The sequence below is a fragment of the Bos taurus genome, chromosome 22 (assembly GCF_002263795.3).
Source record: "Bos taurus isolate L1 Dominette 01449 registration number 42190680 breed Hereford chromosome 22, ARS-UCD2.0, whole genome shotgun sequence".
Taxonomy (NCBI): Eukaryota; Metazoa; Chordata; class Mammalia; order Artiodactyla; family Bovidae; genus Bos; species Bos taurus.
This window is the reverse complement of record NC_037349.1, coordinates 35,873,428-35,897,768: the sequence shown is the minus strand read 5'-3', so window position 1 is coordinate 35,897,768 and position 24,341 is coordinate 35,873,428. Positions and strand designations below refer to the sequence as shown.

At 39.6% G+C, this 24,341-nt stretch overlaps 1 protein-coding gene across 25 annotated transcripts in view; it reads right to left on the bottom strand.

The window, feature by feature from the left end:
• Nucleotides 1–24,341, bottom strand: part of MAGI1 (membrane associated guanylate kinase, WW and PDZ domain containing 1) — a 644,187-nt gene that overhangs the window by 125,295 nt on the left and 494,551 nt on the right. For all 25 annotated transcript variants that reach the window (XM_059880041.1, XM_024983171.2, XM_024983156.2 and 22 more), the window contains exon 3: nucleotides 6,318–6,437. In XM_059880041.1, the coding sequence (XP_059736024.1) occupies nucleotides 6,318–6,437 (120 nt within the window). The remainder of the gene's footprint in view (nucleotides 1–6,317; nucleotides 6,438–24,341) is intronic.

Below are 24,341 nucleotides of genomic sequence, written 5' to 3'. Positions count from 1 at the left end.
CAAACTCTCTCCCAGAGAAGTCCCAAGGGCTGGCTGAGGCAGTGACCTGTCGTATTGAGCAAAAATGTCAACAGGAGAAAAAAAAAAAAAGCAAGGAAAAAAGGAGATGGTGCTTCTGATTTATTTCAAGAATGCCATCCAATAAATGAGCTCAGTGTCGCAATTAAGCTGGGCCAAGGAGGAAAGACACGTTTAGTCTTGTCTTCTGTGTCTTGCCTTGATGTTGACTGCAGCCAGTGACAGAATGAGGAGTTGGCTCAAACTGCAGAGCTGAGACCAATTATGAACTCTACTCATAACTCGTATGCCTTTGTGAGGGGTAATACTTAGGTTTCTTAAACAGTCACAAAGGGCATCTACTCTGTTGGAGGATACACATAATATGCCAGCATTACAGCTGATGGGGGTGGAAAATTCCATCATGGAGCCCCTGACACCCCACACCAATCCTGGCTTTTCCCAGTGTTTCTAATCTAAGCAAACAGTACCAACATCTTTCCAACAGAAGCAGGAGTCATCCTAGGTGGAATATCATCACCTGAATCTTTTATCTCTTCTTCTAATAACTAATACATTAGCAAGTCCACATAAACTTTTCATACCGTTGATATAATAATGCGACACTGCCTTAAAAATGGTGGCTCAGATGGTAAAGAATCTGCCTGTGGGAGATCTAGGTTCGATCCCTGGGTTGGGAAGATCCCCTGGAGAAGGGAATGGCAACCCACTCCAGTATTCTTGCCTGAAGAATCCCATGGACAGAGGTGCCTGGCAGGCTACAGTCTACTAGGAGCTACAGACTACTGTTAGCCCTCTAAGGACAACAATCATGTCTGGTTTTGCTAAACATTTTATCATTAATGGTTAAATGGATGCATGCACAAACTAGTAAGAGAGTCTACAGGAAGAGTATCCATTTCCAAGCAGCAGACTCAGGCAAGATGAGCATTTCAGTCCTGCCTGGGACATGACCTTAGTGAAAGGCATTTGGCCAGATTTGGTCCCCAATTCCCTTTAGTGTCTTAGACATTCTCTTTCTGGACCTCGGTTTTGTTTTCTGAAGAGATGAGCTCTACTGCCTTTCAGTTTAAACTTTTACAACCCTGAAATTCTAAACCCCAAACAAATACTGGACCTGAAAGAATATTCAGAAGGTTATCAGGCCTTGAGGCTTTATTGGTTCACTCTACTTGTCTGCCCTATATATGTCACAGAATGTACATAAAGAAGATCACCTCTCCTCTGTAGTGACATCCTCTTTGGGAGGATTTAAAACTATGTTTTCCAAAAGGAGATTAGCTCTTAAAGATGACCTTAGCTCTCTGAAGTCAGATGACGGAGAAGAGAAAGATCTTCTTGAGTAGGTCCTCAACCATCCTTGCAGAAGCTTTCATTCTAGAACTGCCCTAGAAAATATGGCAGTCATCAGACACATGGGACTATTTAAGGCTAAATTAGTTTAAACTAAATTAATTTTAAAATGCAGCTTCTCAGTCACAAAAATCACATGTGGTCCGTGACTACTGTGTTGGACAGCTCGGAATATTGAACATTTTCATCACTGAAGAAAGTCCTGTTGGATGGCATTGGTTGTACAGGAAGCAAGAAATGATTCCCTGATCTTCCATCTCTAGCACACACGTTCTGACCTTTTCTTGGTTCACACTGCATTTGCTTTCTCGAGATTCAGGCTTTAGGGTCGGTGCTAACACACCTGAACTCATGAGATACTCTGACAAGCTTCAGATCAAAGTCCATTTCTTCAAGGGGACTGACCCTAATGTTAGCGTCAATGGAGCACTCTTGTAGTTCTCTTCTCTGAGCACTCATCACTTCTCTAGAAGCTGTTTAAATTATTTTGCCTCCCAAGACTGAGGAGCTGTAGAGACCCTAGAGCCAGATAAGCCTGGGTTTGAATGCCAGCTCTATCTTGGGCTCACCATGTGGAGTTAAAAAAGACAGTGGGCATCTCTGGGCCTCATACCCTTCTTCTGTAAAATGGGGACAAACTGTCCTCAGCTCATAGGATTACTGGATAATTAAGTGAGTTGTTATACATAATGCACTTTGAAAAGCACTCATCATGTATATACTGAACAAACACTGTCAGAAATAAATCACTATGAAGCATAAGCACCTTCAAAGGCAGAGCTACTTTGATCTTCTGCCCCATACATCACACCCTATGCCATGGAAAATGTTGAAATGAACCATGTAGGCACAGAAGGGCTGCCTTTAAAACTGCACTGCCAGGAATTTCCTCTATAAATCCATTCAAAACAGTACAGTGAGACATTTGTACAGAGGTGTTCGCAGCAGTATTGTTTACAAAACATTAAAAGGTGGGGGAAGGAGGCATATTAAATGTCCACCTGCAGGGGGCTAGTTAAATCAACTATATAAATTCATACAATGGGATATTTTGCAGCATTTATAAAGAATGAGGTGGAACTGCGTGGGGTAACTGGAAAGATCTCCAGGATGTGTTAAGTCGACGGACAACAATACTTAGGTTTATGCCATTTATGTCTACGTTTTCTGAATCTTTGCACCAGACCCTTAACAGAGGTTTCCTGTGAGAAGGAGGAGAATCAACTCAGACTTAAAGATGTTTAAGTTCTTTACTCTAGAAAGAATTTCATAGTGTATATTCATTACTTTTACTTCAAGCTGTTTAAAAGTCTTGCTTTGAAGAGTGATTTGCGTTGCGGTGTTTTCCTCTTTGGAGCCAGGTCAGGACAAGAGGGAAAAAATGTGAGCAAGGGATATAGACAGTGAGTACCTAGGGAAGTAAATAAAGATATTTTACTGGTAAATCCACTAGTTTACTGACTAGGAGAAGGAGAAGAGAATCCATCCAACAGGGTGGCAATTTGGGGCCAGTCGTGTGTGTAAATATAAGAGCTAACGCTGACGGAGAGCTTACGTGTGTCAGACGCTGTGCTCAGCCCTTTCCAATTATTGTCTCATTTAATCCTACCTATGAGAAAGCACTATTATTATCCTCATTTTACCGAAGGGAAAAAGGAGACATGGAGCATTAAGTAACTTGCCAGAGGGCACACAGCTCAGCAGCAAAGGGGCTGACACTTAAACTCTGGCAAGGCCACAGCCCAGCCTGCAGGCTTGTTAGTGTCCAATTGACAGAATCCCCATTAAGGGGGCCCAGAGGGGCTCACAAAGATCTCTCCAGCCCTATTCCTGTAACACTATCTGGCATATCATAAAAATTCCATTTTGCTTTCACCTTATGAAAGTCAATACAATACATTCCAATTGCTACCAAAAAATTAGGAGCCGTCTTGTACAGCAGGGAAATCATACAGCCAAAAGGTCAAAATGCTGAAGAACACAGGTAAAAGGCTAAAAGACACTGGACCCATATGCAGCATGAGAATTTCAACTCTAAAATAACTGAATGACATTCACAGAAAGACGGATGACTAGACATTTTCTGAAAAACTTTTTCCTGTTGTTGCCCAGCAAGAAGTCGGGTGAAAGTACTAAGGGTCTATTATCACAACTTTTTAGTTACATCAGTATCATCTTGGCATTTCCAGGAAAGAGCATGGGATCTAAAAATCCAACAGCCGGGTCTGTTTCCTGGCTCTCGCCTTCTGGAACCAGCTGCACAACCTTAACAAAGTCCCAAAGTGCTATCTGGTCTAAGCATCCTCATCGAAAAAGCTGGGGATAATAGCTACCTCTGTCAAAGCGATAAAACTAATGGGGAAAAAAGTGACTCCACCTACGTACCACTTGTAACATAAACACCTCAATAAAATGAGTTGATTTTCTTTTTTGTCCCTGATATGCTGTTACCTAATCACATGCTTTTCTTTTTCAACAAAGTACTCTTTGGCTTTGCACAGCCACTCCGACCCTTAACCTCTCCAAACATGCAAATGAATATTTTTTATATTCTGGATTAAAGCTCCTCTGATGGTCATAATAAGTGATTTCAGACAGGACAACTCACTTTCTTACAGCAAAGAGGATCCAACACTTGCTCTCTTCTTAGCCACGTGAATTTTTAACCATATTCACATTTACAAAAGAACACACTGAAGAAGCTCTTGGTATATCCACTGAGCCCCCATCCCTTTTCTAACCTCACAACTAGGTCAATTCTTTTTATTGGAGGATAAATACTTTACAATATTGTGATGGCTTCTGCCATTCATCAACATGAATCAGCCATAGGTATACATAGGTCCCCTTCCTCTTAAACCGCCTTTCCATCTCCCTTCCCATCCCAGCCCTCTAGGTTGTCACAGAGCACCAGCTTTGGGTTCCCTGTGTCATACCACTGGCTATCTATTTTCCATATGATAATGTATATGTTTCAATGCTACTTTCTCAAATCATCCCACCCTCTCCTTCCCTCAGTTTTTCCAAAAGTCTGTCCTTTATGTCTGCGTCTCCTTTGCTACCCTGCAAATAGGATCAGAGGTATTATCTGTCTAGATTCCATATATGTGCATTAATATACGATATTAGTCTCACTCTTTCTGACTTACTTCACTCTTCATCCATGTCATTACTTCACTCTTCATCCATTTCATTAGAACGGACTCAAATGCATTTCTTTTTATTGCTGAGTAATATTCCATTGTATATATGAACCAGTCTGAACAAATCATTCTTCCTTGGGGCACTCTCAGATCTCCCAGCCCACCAACCCCCAGTCAAATCCCAATACTTCAAGGAAACTACAACAATGGATAACGATGGCTCAGACGATAAAGAATCTGCCTGCAATGCAGGAGACCTGGGTTCGCTCCCTGGGGTGGGAAGACCCCCTGGAGAAGGGAATGGCTACTCACTCCAGTATTCTGATCTGGAGAATTCCATGGACAGAGGAGCCTGACAGGCTACAGTCCATGGAGTTGCAAAGGGCTGGACATGACTGAGCGACTTTCACAACAATGGATAACCAGCAATACTCAAAGCAAATCTTCTTGTATTCACAATCAGGAATCTCATTAATATCTACCTAATGTTAAATGTATATTCAAAATTTGGACATGAACAGTAGGCACAAAGTTAACATTCTTCCCTGTCCCCACTGCAAAAAGTGCCCCTGAAACAGAGCAATTATCACGTCAGAGTTATAATGCCCCTAAGAAAATTAGTCTATTTTGTATTCATCCTTTGTTTTTAAATCTCATCTGCAAAATGCCACTGTGTTCGTCCCATAAATCCAGATTTTGAGAGTTTCTAAAAAGTACACAAAACTTAATAACTTGATCCAGTTATTAACAGTATCATAGTATATCCTTCTGTCTCAAATAATGACACTCAACAAAACAATCAAGCTATAACACTGTCTTCAGAAGATGTAAGTTTAATTTTCTCCCCACATTAGGCTTTGATCCCATCCTACAGATTTACTTTCACCTATGTGAAATGATTTATACTCATGTTATTCAACACAGTCATGTTTTGAAATATTAAAAAATGTTTATTCAAAAAGACCTAGTTAAATAAATTATGGTCCACGTATTCAGGAGATTACTTACTCACTTAAAAAAGAAAACAAAAAGCACTCTAGTACTGAACCTCAAAGACTCAGAAGACATACTTTCATGATATAAAAGAGTAAGATGCCAACTAGCATATATACCTTCTATAAGGGAAGATATGAGAACACATGTATGAAACAAATACATGTATGTGGACACTTGCATATATGTGTTTGTATTTACATTAAAAAAAAAAAAAAAAAAAAAACTTCAGAAGAGTAATCAGAAATGAATAACACCGGTTTTAGTATCTGGGGAAAAGAGAAATGGAAATTAGGCAGGTGGAAGATAGATCTAGGAAAGAGCTTACTTACTGAATACTTCTGAAATATTCTGCTTTGAAATATTCCATGAAAATGTATCATCTATTCCAAAATATATTAAACATCAATTGGTGGTACAAATGACATTCCAGTCCTTTTGAGACTAAAACACCACCACCTATAACGTCACATTTTATGCTATGAGTCTTCTTCCTCTTCTTTCTAATACCATACATACCCATATTAAACACACACACACACGCCCACACTCACACGTGCCCGCATTTAAATCAACAAATTAAAGGAGAAAAATCCTGGAGGAAAAAAAAAATCAAAAGTATTTTTAAAGAGTTCCACAAAGCCTTATTCCATATATTTTGTTATTATTAATCCCATTAAGGTGAACTGCCATCTCCTACAGATGTTTAGACTTCACTAGTCCACAGAACATCTCTGCCTCAATGGCCCAGGATCCTCTGCGGTGCCCAGCAGAGAGGCACACTCATTGCTGCCATACAGATCAGCTCACCTTCATAGGTGCCAACTTCTAGAAGAGTCCCGCTCTGCTCGAGGTCCAAGAACTCCTTCACAGTCAGAAAGTTATAGTCCACGCCAGGCACCTCTCCTTCTCTGGGAGACCGGGTTGTGCCTGTGGCAGACAAGACAAAAGGCACAAGAAAACATCAGTCCACTGAAAGAGGAAGCGCCCCATCCAGGTGTAATTAAAATAACCAGTTCAGTAAGTACCTAAGCTGACAGACCCACCTACTGAGACAGGGAGCTGGCAAAGGTAATGTCTTTCTAGCAGAAAAGCATCCTGACTTTCATCCTCTCGAGCCTGGGCCCCTCAAATACCAGAAAGAGAAAACCAAACACAGCAAGGCAGCCCAGGGAGATTTTTATCACTGAAAAAAATGATGAATGCACTGAATGAAAAGGGTGAACTGTATTTTATACAGACAACATTCACAATCAGCAGCTTTTAGGGCTCCAGTAAATTCTAAAAACATTATCCACCTTAAGCTCAGCCTAAGGGGTTTATATTTTTATCACAGGCCTTGAAATTCTTGTGTTCCTCAATATATCCGGCAACTTCCAATGTAATAAGCCCTTTGAAGAAAATGACACCCGCTGCATAAACACATCACTAGAGAAATTCAATTGCCCAAGATCTGTGGCTGGATACCTCCCAGGGATCAAAATGTTGCTGTGTCTCCATGTAATTAATATGTTTGGCAAAAAGAGGCCACCCGTAAGTTCTGACAGGAGAAAAAGGACACTGCTTTTGGTAGAAAATTCTCCCCCTGAATTAATCTCATCATGCATTCAAAGACTCATAAATATAACAATTCTTCTTATGAAATAACACAGACCCTCTAGAATATTTAAGTCACCCAGCTGAGGTGCTGGGCGAAAGACCTGTCATTTTAGCCCACTCAACCTCGATCAAAAGTGAAGGAGTGTGGTTTACACTCAAACCAAAAAAAGAAAAGAAACCATAAGCAATTTCGGAGTACATACTAGAAATCTACATTAAATGGTAGGGGAGATTAAAAAAAAAAAAAAGCAAAATTCATGATTTCTGCTCCAACATTTAAGTTAGGTAAGGCATACAACCAACATGGGTTCACTCTGCAAGGCACACTTACCCATAGTGCTTTTAAGTCATTTTTAAAAATATAATAAGTAGGAATTTTTCCCCTTACTCCTAGTTCTAATTCTCCCTAAAAAGCAATTACATAACCAACTTATGTTGTCTCCAGTGTTCATGGCAGAACACAGTCTCTGGTTACCTGCCCATGTGAATTCCCATGCATCTACAATGGATATCCAGAATTCTCTTACGTCAAGAAGTCAACACTTCTTACATATTTTACTCAAGCAAAACATTTTTAAACAAGTCCAATTTTTCTAATATCTGAAGTCTGAGTGTTACAAAAAGCTGCAAATTGCCCATAGTACCAGTTATGTTACAAATGTTTGCTTGTCATGCTCAGCACACCAGGACTTTCTGGTATAGAAGCCTGCTTGTGTAGTGTCCAAAAGTCTATTCTTAAACTGTTTCCTAAGTTGTTTCCATTTCTTGCTTCCCTGGCAGACTATGACACCCTTGAGGTACTTTACAATGTTTAAATTTACATCTCGGGTGTCAGGCATACAGTGGGTACTCCAGAAGCATAAAGAGTACCGTATACTGCTGTGGAGGAGGTACACATAGAAAGGGAATGATGAATTCATGGTCTGTCTGGTTCCTGAGCTTCTGCTGTTTCTCCGTTTCCTAATCTGTGAAATAAGGACAATAAACTACCTATAAGTTTGTTGTGTGTATTGAATAAGACAAGGCTTTTAAAAGGCCTAGCTCAGTACCTGCTAACAGATACACAGTTTATGTTATTATAGAATGAAATGAGTTGGTATTATAGTTCAAATTATATACATAATTGAGCTTCCCTGGTGGCTCAGATGGTATAGAATCTGCATGCAATGCAGAAGACCCTGCTTTGATCCCTGGTTGGGAAAGATCCCCTGAAGAAGGGAATGGCAATACACTCCAGTACTCTTGCCTAGAAACTTGCCATGAACGAGAAGCTTGGCGAGCTATAGTCCATGGGGTGGCAAAGAGTCAGACATGACTGAGAGACTAACACTTTCACTCTTTTCATTGTCCAGTTGAGAAAAAAAATCAAGGCATAGACAAGAACAATAGGACGGAGGTGATAAGAAGCCATGAGATTTCTATTATGAATGGTGAACACTTTAAACAGCTGTAATAGAGTATACAGGATAGATGTGTTCAAAGTACATCAACTCATCAGGCCAGGCTAGGTTTAGATTTTAAAGACAGAAACCTCTGATGGAGTGTGTAAGAAAAACAGAAGAATAAGTAGCACATCCCTGGGCAAACGGGATGTGCTACTTACAGACATCAAGAAGATGGGGAAATGGTGTATAAGGGAAAAAAAATTAAGAGTTCACTTCTGAATATGTGAAAGCTTGAGATGCCTATCAGACACCTTGGGTGTAGAGAGCTCTGGACAGCTGAATATGTAAACCAAAAAACAGATGGGTGGCTGGGCCCTAAATTTGAGAGTTATCACTAAACCACTGGCATTTGAAGGCAAGAGAGAGAATCTAGGGGAGAGACAGTATAGAAAAAGCAGTCAAGAAGTCTGACTTAAACACAAAAACTTTACAATTTTTGGAAACTAAGAAGAGGAAAAGATCCTCAGAGGAGATGAAGAGGCAGCTGTCAACAAAGCAGGAGCAGAGGAGGAGGGTGTGATGTCTCAGAGCCAAGTGCAGAAGCTGTTCAGCCAGCTATTTGGAAAACACGAAGTCTGCATGCATCATACTGGGAAATTCCCGTCTAGGGCAAGAACAGAATCTCTTTGAAACTTGCTGTGAAAGAATCTGTCTTAAATATGTTCTATATGGCAACTCTCACACTCAAGTCTCCATACCAAAATTCTATTAACTAAATCCATCCCTCCATTCCCAGCTCCCCAAATGCGGGTAAATGAGGAAGACCAAACAGAAGATCTGTTTGTTTGTTTTTTTAAAGTCTTCCACACCAGACAATATTTTGGTTTTTTCTCCCCTTCCTATAATCATCTTATCGTTGACATTTCTTCCAGTCATGTTTTCTGAAACAATCTGTCAGAGTAACTGTTGAGACAACATTAACCTCTGGGACTTAATTTCCTGAAAGGATTGAAAATAATCAAGAACTTGGGGGAAAATGGTACATTGTAGAGGAAAAATGAAAACATGCAGACACCATTTTCCCTTGGAAATAAATACGCTTAGAATGGCCTTTAAACAGCAGGGGAAGGGGGTGGGGGAGGATTCATCTCCACCCACAAAACCTTCAGGGTTTACTACCCAGACAAAACCTTTCCTCTCTGCAGGCCAGCAGGAGCTTACTGGAGTTATCCTCTGAGCAACCGGCCCTGGGCCTGGTCCACATGATCAGGCTCCCATTCAGAGATGCTAGGGAGAAAGGGCCTGGGAGGGGACCCCGCCCTCTCTTTTCTTTCAGCAGAATGACAGGCTGCCTGCTGGACACACGCCTGGCAGATGGCATTTCAAAGGTTTTTCAGGAGCCATCTGGGGTGGGTACAATTATTACAAACCACACTTCTAACAAAGCCAGAAGGGTTACTTCCTGGCAGAAGAGAAGTAAAACAAATTCTACCATGTTTCTCAGGGACAACGTATTTAAAAAAAACCACCAGGCTGACAAATGGAGGTTGCTTCCGGCTTACTATACCGTCTTTCGTTGGTCCAGCTAGAAACCAGGGCAACAATATCTTGCAGCTACCATGTCTGAACAAACAAACAGAGCTCACCCCTGGCCTTCCAAAAGAAAGAAGAGATAATCGAACACTAGGAAAAAAGAACAGCTTCCACTTATTTGATGCTTACCTATATCTTAGGTAAAGTGTTCAACAGTTAATCAACAGTGCTATAGCTAATCTTTCTCAGAAACACAGAAGGATTGCTATTATACTCACTTTTTTAAAGATGAGGAAGCTGACACCTAGAGAAGCAAAGTAACCTTCCCAAGGTCACATATAATTCAGCTGGGGAAAGCTATGATTTGAAAGTTAGGCAATCTGACTTTAGTCATTTGAAATCATTGTTGTCCAAAAGACCGTTCTGCCGTATGGGAAATGTTTCATAGACGTGAGTCTAAGATGGTAGCCACGAGCCACATCTGGTTATTATTATTATTTTTATTAAATACATTTCAGGTGCACAGCATTAAAGTTCAACACGTGTACACATGTAGCTATTGATATGTGGCTAACGTGACAGAGGAACTGAACGGAAATTTTATCTAATGTTAATTACTTTAGATTTAAAGAGGCACACGTGGCTAGCGGCAACTGGATTGGCCAGTGCATTTCTAAACCAGGAGGGCGTTTCCAGTCCTATGTTCACTACCATGCCCGCAAAGCACGTTCAGCTTTTGAAATAAAAATAAGAACCATATCAAATTGCTTGAGAAGGAAATGGCAACCCACTCCAGTATTCTTGTCTGGGAAATGCCATGGACACAGGAGCCTGGCAAACAACAGTCCACAGGGTCACAGAGAGTCAGACATGACTTACCGACTTAACAACAACAGTCAAACGGCAGAATCTTGTCCTCACACAGGAAACTCATCCTTTAAAAGCCTCTTATCTGCTTTGAAAAATGACAGTCAAGCTTTATGTTTCTTTTGGATATGGTATCTTGGGAAAAAAGTCTTCCTAGATATTTGTGCCATCACTTTTGGCAGCCAAAACAAAAACCAAAAGCAACAAGATCAAAACAAAAGCAGTCCTCCAAAATACATACACACACACAAAGTGAGTTCCTGTGAACATAGGAATGAGTAAATGAAATATGGTAGATCTGCCCTTAGGAAATTTTTTTTTCCTCTGTAAAGAAGTACTAGTTAGATGCCCAAGCAGTTATGAGAAAGAATATCTATAATATACAGTTAAGTAACATAAAGTATAAAAATAATCACTGCATTTTACTGAAAAAGAGAAAAGAAAGCCCTATGGGTGCTACATGTTTTCTGAGTTAATAAATAGTTAAATGGACGGAGAAGGCAATGGCACCCCACTCCAGTACTCTTGCCTGGAGAATCCCATGGACGGAGGAGCCTGGTGGGCTGCAGTCCATGTAGTCGCTAAGGGTCGGACATGACTGAGCGACTTCCCTTTCACTTTTCACTTTCATGCATTGGAGGAGGAAATGGCAACCCACTCCAGTGTTCTTGCCTGGAGAATCCCGGGGACGGGGGAGCCTGGTGGGCTGCCGTCTATGGGGTCGCACAGAGTTGGACATGACTGAAGTGACGTAGCAGCAGCAAATGGATGGAATAAATCCTTAACAGCGGTAACCAGAAGAGGGTGGGTGCAGAAATGGGAGGAGAAAAAAAAATTGTTTCTTTACATCCCTCTGAATTGTACCACTGTGCTTGTAGTTAGCTGTTTTGGTATTTTATAAATCGAATAAAATAATAAAATAATCCTGAAAGTCCTGATTGTTAGGCATCCTACTCAAACAACTTCGATATTAGCTTAATCCTTGCAAGAACATGCCAAAGAATAGAGGCTCCAACTGAATCAACACATAATACGTCCCAAGGTTTCCAACTATAGAAAGCTAGCATCAAGGTCCTCACTACTTGCCTTTAGCTATGAATAGGTTGTGGTTGTTCAGTCGCTCAGTCGTATCCGACACTTTGCGACCTAAAGTTAGGAGAAGGTGGCAATATTTTTCTGCCTGATTTTGGTTTTTAAATTTCAAATCATTCATCACTTACACAGAGTCTTTTTTAAGTGTTAAAATTTAACAAAATGTGCACCAGAGAAGTGAATACTATCAGCCTTTTCTGCACCAGATAAATGAATTTGAGCTCTGCCCTGCTGACTGTCTCAGTATGAATTAGCAGTACCCAAAAAAGTTTGCCTCCAAAGCTTGAGTGGCTGCTTGCTTCTTGGGCACATTGTATGGTTCATAAACTTTCAGTGTACCTGGCACGAGGGAATCTTGATGAGGAAATCAAAAAACTACCTTCCTTATCATCAAGCTCCACAAACTACGGCTACAGAGAACGAGATGGTTGGATAGCATTACCGAATCCATGGATTCGAGTTTAAGCAAACTGAGAGACAGTGAAGGACAGGGAAGCCTGGTGTGCTGCAGTCCAGGGGGGGGCAGAATCTCACACAACAGTGACTGAACAACAAATGGCTACAGAAACAAAACCAGATTTGGAGCTCATCTGCATTCTCACCTTATTTCTAGAATTTCTTTTGAAATATCCAGTTCAAGCCAGAAAAAAAATTTTAGAAATGAAACACTAATATGCTATTTCCTACTGCTAAGTGTTCCCAATACCATTAAGTTTCAAGGCAAGTCATCACTCCAACTGGCCTCAAGGCCAGACTGCTAGTAGAGGGATCATTACTAAGAGTAAACTGTTAATACTCAATGGGATCATCTGATGTTAACTTCATCTGGGTTTTGCTTATCTAAATGTAACCAGACTTTCAAAAATCATAGTCACTCCATCTGCTTACAGGTTAAGAAAACAAGTGTTTACGTTGCTTGAAATTCATTAGATATCCAAGATAACCTCATAGTCTTTATTCTTTAATTGCCAGAGATACAGTAGAGTAGAACATGTTTTTTCCCCAAATTCACTAAGTTACCTACCACTCACACAATTTTTCCCCAGTGGCTCAGTGTAAAAAATCTGCCTGCAATGCAGGAGCCACAGGTTCGATCCCTAGGTCGGAAAGATCCCCTCAGGGAGGGCATGGCTACTCACTCCAGTATTCTTGCCTGGAGAGTCCCATGGACAGAGGAACCTTGCAGGCTACAGTCCCTGGGGTCACTAAGAGTTGAAAACGACTGAAGTGACTTGGCATGCACGCACACGGTTTGTGCCATATCTTGAGATCAAAAGAAATGCTTAACTGCTATATACCTATTAGAATGGGCTTTTAAAAAAAAACTTACAGTACCAGATGCTAGTGAAAACATGGAGCAACTGGAACTTTTTAATACATTGTTGGTAAGGATGCAAAATGGTACAGCCACTTGAAAAAGAGTTTGGCAGCTTGTTAAAAAGTTAAACACAAATCTACATAGGACCCCCAAATCATACTCCTAAATATTTATCCTCAATAAATGAAAACTCACATTTATACAAAAACCTATATACAAATGTTTAAGCAGCTCTACACATAATCAGCCCAAAACAGACAGACAACCTGAATGTGCTTCAATTGACAATTGGATACACAGTGTAAAGTCCTTACAATGAACTCAACAACAGTTTAAATGTACACAACAATGTGGATTAATCCCAAATACATTTTAATAAGTGTAAAAAAAAAAAAAAGCCAGACTCAAAAGGTTAGATACTGCATATTCCATTTCAGTGATAGTCTATAAAAGGCAAAACTACAATAGAGATGGAGAATAAACCAGCTGTTGCCAAGTGTATGGTTGACGTTGACTGCAAGGGGGCAGCACCAGGGAATGGGAGGAGTGGAGAGGGTTTGAGGAGGCAGAAAAGTTCTGTATCCTGATTGCGGTGGAAGGTGAAGGACAATGTACTTCTCAAAACCTATAGAACTGTACACGACAAAGAGCAGATTTTACTGTTATAAAACTTCAAAAAGGAAACACTTAGCATTACCTACAATGAACAATCAGTTCCAGCCTGTCATAAACAACTAAAAATAAATACAACAAAAATAAAATTGGTTCATTTTATCTAGAGTCTTAGGCTCTGAGCCTGAAGTCCACATTCTCTCATTACAAAGGGAGATTAACAAACATTAGAGATTTATTAGCTCCAAACTGAGACTTTCTCCTTAACACAATTACAAGCATTTTATTTTTAATTACAGAGAGTCATATGCTCAGTATTAGATTAGATCTTTAAGTAGCATCAAGAACACTGCTTAAAATCATCTCACTTCATCACGGAAGTCATGCTGGGAACCACTAGGACTAGTTCTCTACCAACCAGGAAAACCCAGGACAGACATTAGAGCCTCTAGTTTTTAAGGTGGAAAACAGCAGTTTCAGAGTCCTACTCCATCACCTTACTCTCTAAAGAATTTAGGTTGATCCATCTAAGTCTCAGCTTCCTCACCTACATTGAGGGTGGAAAAAAATAAAACCATCAAAATTTAAGACAATAATTTTAAGTACTAAAAACACCTATACCTCTGGGCTTTGTGCAGGTACAAAGGGAGATAAGGTATGTGCCACTCCCATCATGGTGTCCAGCGGGGACAGAGTACCCGAAACAAACAAGTAGGTGATGAGCAGCTGACTTGGATTTGGCTAGCTTGGAAACTCGGAGGTGAGTTTCATCAACACTCTTGGAGATATGTTCAAGGAGAAAAACCTCTCTGCATATGATTTAAATACATTACATATTATTTTGTTTTCCTACTAGATATTCTCACAGTCAAACCTGCATCATTTCTGGCCCTCAGTTAATGCAACCTTCTTTACCCCGGCTAGAAGATCATCTGCCTATTTACCATGTCAACCCCATCTATTTCATTTCAACATAAAAATGAAAGGAACTATCCTACAGTTAGGAAAGGAAAGGAAAATGTCCTACAACTAAGCGATCTTTATGTTTTTTAAAAATGGAAGGAAGGTATGTCCTACAACTAAGCGATCATTATGTTTTTACCCTGTAGGGATAAGTCCTAACTCTTTGGCTCCAATTCATGAATGCTCGTGTCCTCTTGTCACCATCTCAGAAATACAAATCTTGTAGCATGTACCATAACAAACATTTTTCTATGAGTACATGCCCTTTTCTAGGGAGCCTGACCAACCACAAGGGTGTAAATCCCCTTCCTCCCCAGAGATTTAGAAACAATGTATCTACTAATACTGACCACAAAGCCTTGCATGTCTAATAGACTCAAAACACTAGTGACTTTTCTATGGCACCTTAATCATGGCTTTAGGCACCCAAATGTGGAGCCCCTTGAATAGCTAGTGGGTGTTTCCTCCTGGATAAAAAGCACTTGCTTTTACTGAAACTTTTGTATTACCAGGGCTGCCAGTGAACAGGAGGCAGGAATAGAGAACTGAGGACAGAAGACCAATAGACCTTTTCTCCTAAGAGAATGTGTTCATGTTTAAAGTCAGTCCATCAACAGATGAATGGCTAAAGAAAATGTGGTATATATACATAAAATGGAATACTACTCAGTCATAAAAAGGAATGAAATAATGCCATTTGCACTAAGAAGGATGGACCTAGACATTCTCCAGTGGAGTAAATCAGACAGAGAAAGACAAATATCACATGATCTCTCTCACATGTGGGACCTAAAAAAATTATACAAATAAATTTATTTATAAAGCAGAAATTAATTCAGAGGCATAGAAAACAAACTTATGGTTACCAAAGGAGAATTGGGGTTGGTGGAGGGAAATAAATTAGGAATCTGAGATTAACATTTACAGTATATATACTATATATAAAGTATTTATATATATAAATACTATATATAAAGCAGATAAACAACAAGGACCTACTGTATAGCACAGGGAACTATAACTATATTCAATGTCTCACAATAACCTATAACGGAGAAGAATCTGAGAAAGAATGCATACATACATATACATACTTACAGATATATATATGTATAACAAAATCGCTTTGCTGTATACCTAAACATCATAAATCAACTATACCTCAATTTTTAATAATCAGGAAAAGAACAAAATATTTAAAACAAGTGCCCTGCTTGTGTCCTTTTAAATCCAATAAATAGTCAAACAAAAACAACCCTATAGTTATTATTATTGTCCCCACTTCACAGGTGACAGAATAGGCACATAGAGATGAAGTGACTTGCCAAAAATTACACAGTTGCTAAGTGGCAGAGCCAGGATTTGAACTCAAGACTTTATTTCCACAGGGCAGCAAAAACCCCTGTATATGAAGAAAGCACTGGGTACAGGAACAAACTAGTGGGAGGAGGGAGACAGCTTAGTTTTCATAGCTCTTCATCTCTGTCCTCATCAAACAAAACGAAGGGGTGCTGATGGAGTTAAGCCTGGGGGAGAATGCTCAGCCTCACCCTCTATGACTTCCTTAATCCAAACCCTGAGCTCCCAGGAAATATGTTTTACTACCTCTTAATCAGAATAATGAGGTAATTCAGGCCAGAATCACTGAATAGGCAAGTCAAGCAATAACTTGAACATGCATATTAACCATTCTTCCTCTTTGATGCGGGGGAGAGGCAAATATAGTCATGGAAATCCTGCGTTCATTAAAAACAGGAAAGGGAAAATTTTCAAGCTGTCACAGATTCATTGCAAACATTCAGCATTCAGGCAATGAACAAAAAGAATTTCCAACACTCCATACACGCTTATCAAAAATCAACTTTGGGGGGATTATCTTGAGGCATTTTTTTGCTCAGAAAGGAATTCTGAAAATCAGTAATGCCATAGTTTAGTACTAAAGGCTGTCTATGATAAGAAGGGATTAGATCAGATAGACTTTCAGTATTATGACAGTTTATACATTTTACTTTCTCTGAATTAATGACAGCAATTGTTTGTATAAAATGGAATGAACTAATGCCAATGATTTCAACCAGGTAATTTCAAAAGCATGTGAAAGAAAATGGTTATTTCGGTGAAAAGCTATAATTAATGGAGAATGTCAAGTTTTCAGAAATTAGGTGACTGCAAGCCAATGCTAAATGCTGCTAATCTCTGGCAGCTTTATTTCTTTAGTTTAAAAAAAAAATAAGACTGACTGCCAATGGGTAGATGGTTTCTTTCAGGGGTAAAAAGAATGTCCTGAAATTAGATAGCTGGTTTCACAGTTTAAGGAATATAATAAAAATGCTGACTTTTATGGAGTTTACACTATCAATAACACTGTTAAAAATAATACTAAACTATAGATATGCAGAGATAAACAGAAGGTAGTCTCTGTCTCCAAGGATATGACTATTCAGTAGAGGAGTTGTTAACATTTCTGTGAATAATACGTGCATGGCATAAATTTCTTCTTCAACAGTAACCTGCTTTCATTAGTTCTTCTAATATATGAATCAAGTGTAAGCGTGAGATCAGAAATTATTGACCATGTTATGTTATATCTTCCTAAAAACTGCAGGGGTCTGAAATTCTCCCAGAACAGCCATATAGACAGAAATTGTTACAAGATCTAAAATCAGACTTGGTGAGTTTCAAACTCCAGCTCTGATACTGACTGTGTAACCATAGCCAAGTTAAACATTTTGGGCCATGACTTCTTCATCTCCAAAATGGGAACAATAATACCTGCCTCATAAACTTGTGTAAGGATTAAGACAATACATATAACCTGCTAGGTCTGGTCATAATCTGCATTCAATGAACACTGACTGTAACAACAAAAGCATCATCACCATCACCACCACAACGCCCTCTTCTCTCTCTCCAACCATTTCCCTTTAAAAGAAAAGAAAGTAACTACTGCCCCTTCATTACACTGCTATTGTGGAACACAGGTTTTCTGTACATAACGCCTAATTTAATTATCCCAAGAGTGGCATTCTTTTCCCACAAGTTTCACATCACACAAAATTTTCTATTTTTAATTATTATTTGTCAAAACCTCTCATACAAAAGCAAACAACTCCCAGCCACAACTTTGTGGACTGTATTTTGCTAAGAAATCATAAAGTCAACTTGTTCTGTAAATACCATAATTTTAAATGATCATTGTCATTAAGCACTAGCATGTATCTATAAGGATAGATAGATGCCTATTTGCTGGAATACAGTATGTCTGAATGTGAGGCCCTCAAGTCCCATAATTTCATGTTATCATGCTATTCTTCATACAATTAACTCCTTCTCATGGAAAGGGTAAATATAGACTTACTAAAGAAATACCATAAACCTGGATATAAAGAGAGAAAACAATTTATATCTAACACCAAGAGAGAACAGTTACAAGAGCAAGTCGAGATGGACATAAGAAAAAAAGAGTTTGCATTGATTTAATTAATACACTGGTTCTCTGTTGACCTAGGCATGACAATTCTTAAAGTCTTCTCAAGTATTCAGACTAACACTCATCACCATGTAAATTTTACTTTGGCTCTTGTCAAGTGTATAACTGCTCTGTCAAAGAAAACAGAAGGAAATACTGTGTGACACACAATATGAGATGCTAAAAGAATAAAGCAGTTTGGGAAAAGCAAGAGAGTTCCAGAAAAACATCTATTTCTGCTTTATTGACTATGCCAAAGCCTTTGACTGTGTGGATCACAATAAACTGTGGGAAATTCTGAAAGAGATGGGAATACCAGACCACCTGACCTGCCTCTTGAGAAATCTGTATGCAGGTCAGGAAGCAACAGTTAGAACTGGACATGGAACCACAGACTGGTTCCAAATAGGAAACGGAGTACATCAAGGTTGTATATAGTCGCCCTGCTTATTTAACTTCTATGCAGAGTACATCATGAGAAATGCTGGGCTGCAAGAAACACAAGCTGGGATCAAGATTGCTGGGAGAAATATCAATAACCTCAGATATGCAGATGACACCACCCTTACGGCAGAAAGTGAAGAGGTACTAAAAAGCCTCTTGATGAAAGTGAAAGAGGAGAGTGAAAAAGTTGGCTTAAAGCTCAACATTCAGAAAACGAAGATCATGGCATCCGGTCCCATCACTTCATGGGAAATAGATGGGGACAGTAGAAACTGTGTCAGACTTTATTTTTGGGGGGCTCCAAAATCACTGCAGATGGTGACTACAGCCATGAAATTAAAAGACGCTTACTCCTTGGAAGGAAAGTTATGACCAACCTAGATAGCATATTCAGAAGCAGAGACATGACTTTGCCAATAAAGGTTCGTCTAGTCAAGGCTATGGTTTTTCCCGTGGTCATGTATGGATGTGAGAGTCGGACTGTGAAGAAGGCTGAGCGCCGAAGAATTGATGCTTTTGAACTGTGGTGTTGGAGAAGACTCTTGAGAGTCCCTTGGACTGCAAGGAGATCCAACCAGTCCATTCTGAAGGAGATCAGCCCTGGGATTTCTTTGGAAGGAAAGATGCTAAAGCTGAAACTCCAGTACTTTGGCCACCTCATGCGAAGAGTTGACTGATTGGAAAAGACTCTGACGCTGGGAGGGATTGGGGGCAAGAGGAGAAGGGGACGACAGAGGATGAGATGGCTAGATGGCATCACTGACTCCATGGACGTGAGTCTGAGTGAACTCCAGGAGTTGGTGATAGACAGGGAGGCCTGGTGTGCTGCGATTCATGGGGTCACAAAGAGTCAGATACGACTGAGCAACTGAACTGAACTGAACTGAACAACATTAAGCATATACCAAAGACATACATGTTATGGCACTGTTTATGTGTTTCCTTACTTAAACACCAGAGTATGGCCTTTATAATAAAGGAAAACATGATGTGAACAGTAAAATTTCTAGGATTATGTTTCAAAAGTGTTAAAACTGAGCAAAAAGCATAAAAACTGAGTATTTCTATTTTTTAGCATGTCCTTCTCTGCCTTTTAAATTTCCCTTAATACCACCCTTCACCTTGAGAAGACTATATTGGCACTCAAAACTCTAACATTCAAAAAGTGTCTTATGAGCCAAGTCTGAGAAATATGAACATGTGAACATCACATAAGGATGGGATCCCAGGCAGCTGAATTCACTCCTGGGACTCTGCTATTGTTCATAAGCTACTTATGCTTTTCCCCATAAATGATGACATCAGCAGATTCCCAGAAAACTGAATTACGGCCTTGACTTCCCCCACCCTGGGACCATACATTACCGTATCTAATTCTTGCCAACTACCTCTCCAACTCTAAGTCACATTCCAAAAAAATATGGACTGGGAACAACTGCAAAATGATGTAGAGATCCAGCTGATGAACTGTTATTGCCCTTCTTTTGCTTAATTCATTTCTCAATGAGCAATTATAGTCTCACATTATGCAGTACTTCTCTTGTCACAGCTCTGGGTCATTTTATGTTATAGACTACACTTCCTAGATAGATGACTCATATAAATTATTATTTTTCACTCTGCCTGGTAAGCCAAATGAAGTATCTTTCAGAGTTGAAATTAAACACAAATTATTAATGCTTCTAAACATCTGCTAGGAAAAATGCAGACAGTAATGAACGGAAGCCTGAGTTCATATGATATCACCTACACTGACTTTGAAAGAAATGATTTCATTAGAATAGTGTATGAGATAGCAAAGGTATTATTAGGAAGTGAGTGGCCAGTTTTGAATAAGTAAAATCAAGTAGAAATGTTATTGTGAGTTACTTATAATAATTACTACATAAAACTCTAAATTATTCTATGCTTTCTAATAGAAATTGGCCCTTTTCAAAGAAACCTTATTTCAGAGATGTCAGGTGAGTGAAAGAGCTGCCTTCAAAAACAGCCACATCATTTTCAGTCCACAGGCTTCTCCTTACCTCAAGAAAGCAAATTATGCCCGTGTCCTTAACACAAACTAGACCTAATATGTGTCCAGATAAAATCAGGTCAAGGATCAAATCAATGACTATTAAGGACAGCATTTTATAAACCAATTCATTAAAAGGCAATGACATCTTAGCTCTGACATATGAACAATCTATCTTTAGAAAAAAATCGAGTGGTTTCATTTGTTTCTGGTTTATTTCACACCTAGTAATTAAATGTCATATTGCACAATGCTTCCTGGTCCTCACTCTTGAGTTTCTCTCATTCATCAGCCCTATTGACAGCGCCTGCTGATCAAGGGCAAGGAGCAGGGAGAGGCAATCTTTATTTCCTTGATCTGGCAGCATGGGTACCACTGCCATTAGCTTCCTGTCAGCAGGTGAAGACCTGAGGACGTGATAGATGATCCCGGAGCTCTTACAAGGAGTTTTCACCAGATACCTACCTCTTAACCTATTTACCCAGCACTTACACTTTCATTTTCTAGGAAACCCACATTTTTGCCCGGAGGGAGCAAAGAGTCAACATCTTCAATAAATCCAAAAAGCATAAAAACTGAGTTTTATCCAAAAGCTACCACCATGGCCATCCACAGATTTGGTTTCACACAACAAAATAAATAAACAAAAAATGGTATAGGTATTTGATTGAGCCAGCTGGGAAATCCAGAAAGCTTATTTTACTCTCAACATGCCATACATGTTACATCTGAAAAGAGTAGTAAGAGACTAAAGCGATTAATTTTTAAAGTTAGGGACTTTTTACCAATCTGTACAGAAGATTTTTGTTGTACATATGTAAAACAGGAAATGAGACATTTAAAAGGGAAGAGTGCTTTCCTAAACCTTTAAATGAGCAACTAAGGTCAGTGAATGACATTTACAACAAAATAAAAGTGCTATAGGACATTCATAAAATAGGGCCTGATCAAAATTGAGGAAGAAGTGGCTAGCTTAAAAATCAATAACTTTTACTCTCTTATTTCTCTCTTCAGAGATAAGATTTTTCATCTTTTCAGAGATAAAAAGTACATGCTCTAGAATATGTCAAACCCATAAAAAGCATAAAGAAAACAAGCCTCTCCACCATCCGGAAAGGAACATGTCAATGTATCAATATTCAAGGACCTTAAGTCCCCAGTCACCGAGTCCTGGCATTGTGAGGTAAACTCTCAGTCGTCAGAATCATCCCTAACTACTGCAGCCTCCACTACAATCAGCGTAATAACCGTGGCCAATATTGGACAGAGGGAAACAACTGTTTTTTGTTTTTCTAAACACACCAGCACACCTACCGCTGTAATGCTTCAATTACACAAATTCTAAAACTGAGAGGGAGGACACATCACAAAGTTTACTGTAGGAAGCAGTACTGACTGATGCACAACTCAGAAACCTGTTCTAAACATTTCGAAATTGATTAAACGCAATGTCTTGTCCTGGGCTCCAGGCTCCGGGTCATGAAAGAAGTTTCACAGCAGTAGCAGTCAGGATCAAGAAGAAAAGGAAGAGAAGCAGCAGCATTTCTGACAGCAGGTGTTAACATAATAATCAGATCAGGTCAGTTGCTCCGTCCTGTCCAACTCTTTGGGACCCCATGGACAGTAGCACACCAGTCTTCCCTGTCCTTCACTATTGCTGGGAGTTTGCTCAAACTCATGGCCATCGAGTCAGTGGTACTATCCAACCATCTCATCCTCGGTCGTCCCCTTCTCCTTCTGCCTTCAATCTTTCCCAGCATCAGGGTCTTTTCCTATGAGTCACTTCTTCACATCAGGTGGCCAAATTACTGGAGCTTCAGGTTCAGCATCTGTCCTTCCAACCTTTAGGATTCACTGGTTTGATTTCCTTGCAGTCCAAGGGACTCTCAAGAGTCTTCTCCAACACCACAGTGTTGGAGAAGCATCAATCCTTTGGCCCTCAGCTTTGTTTACGGTCCAACTCTCACATCCATACATGACTACTGCAAAAATCAAAGCTTTGACTAGATGGAACTTGTCTGTACTTTCTCTACTTTTTTAGTATGCTATCTAGGTTGACGATAGCTTTTCTTCCAAAGAGTAAGTGTCTTTTAATTTCATGGCTGCAGTGATTTTGGAGCCCAAGAAAATAAAGTCTCTCACTGTTTTCATTGCTTCTCATCTATTTGCCATGAAGTGATGGGACCGGATGCCATGACGTTTGTTTTTGGAATGTTGAGTTTTAAGCCAACTTTTTCACTTTCCTCTTTCACTTTCATCAAGAGGTTCTTTAGTTTCACTTCGCTTTCTGCCATAAGGGTGGTGTCATCTGCATAGCTGAGGTTATTGATATTTTTCCCAACAATTTTAATTCCATCTTGTGCTTCAACCAGCTTGGCTTTCACACGATATAAGTTAAATAAGTTAGTTATATAACTGAATTTTTATAGTTAAATAAATAACTAATTTATTTAAGTTAAATAAGCAAGGTGACAATATACAGCCTTGACATACCCCTTTCCCAATTTGGAACCAGTCTGTTGTTCCATGTCCAGTTCTAACTGTTGCTTCTTGACCTGCATACAGATTTCTCAGGAGGCAGGTCAGGTGGTCTGGTATTCCCATCTCTTTCAGAATTTTCCACAGTTTGTTGTGATCCACATATTTAAAGGCTTTGGCATAATCAATAAGGCAGAAGTAAATGTTTTTCTGGAACTCTCTCGCTTTTTTGATGATCCATTGGATGTTGGCAATTTGATCTCTGGTTCCTCTGCCTTTTCTAAATCCCTTTAAAGTAGTCCCTCCTTAGCCTAGGAGGATACCTTTCAACAACCCCGGTGGATGCTTAAAGCTACAGATAATACAGAATCCATATATATATGTGTATGTGTGTGTGTGTGTGTGTGTGTGTGTATGTGTATATATATATATATGTATATATATACACACTACATTTTTTTCTTATCATATATAGTCAAAGGCTTTAGCACAGTCAATGAAGCAGAAGTAGGTGTTTTTCTGGAATTCTCTGTAGTAGTAGAGCTGTATAAAATAGTAATATAGGTCTACTATTATCACCACCACAACCAAGCATTTATGAAGCACTTACTATGTGTCAGCCACTGTGTAAAGTACATTTTTCCGCTTGAAACGTCATCATAACCATAGGACATAGTGTTTGTATCCCCGTTTCCCAAATGGGCAAACTGAGCATTGGAAAGCATGTATTACTTGCTTTTGATGGTCAGTTAAAGAGGGAGCTGAACTGGTATTAAAATTTGGGGTTTCCTGACACTGGAGCATTAAGTCTGATACCAGATATCTTGATGTCTCCCTCTGTGTCAGCCACGTTGGTCTCCTTGTTCCCACAACACTCCAGGCAGGTTCCTGCCTCAGGGCCTTTGCACTTTCCCCAAGCCATCCGAGAGGTACCTATACCCCAGGCCAGTGCTGCCTCCTTAGAGGTCTCTTGAGCTCTCAGCCATGAAGTCCCTCTCCTAACATTCCCCCCTTTCATTGGACTCTCCCTCCCTAACAGTGTGAGCCGCTTCATGACCTT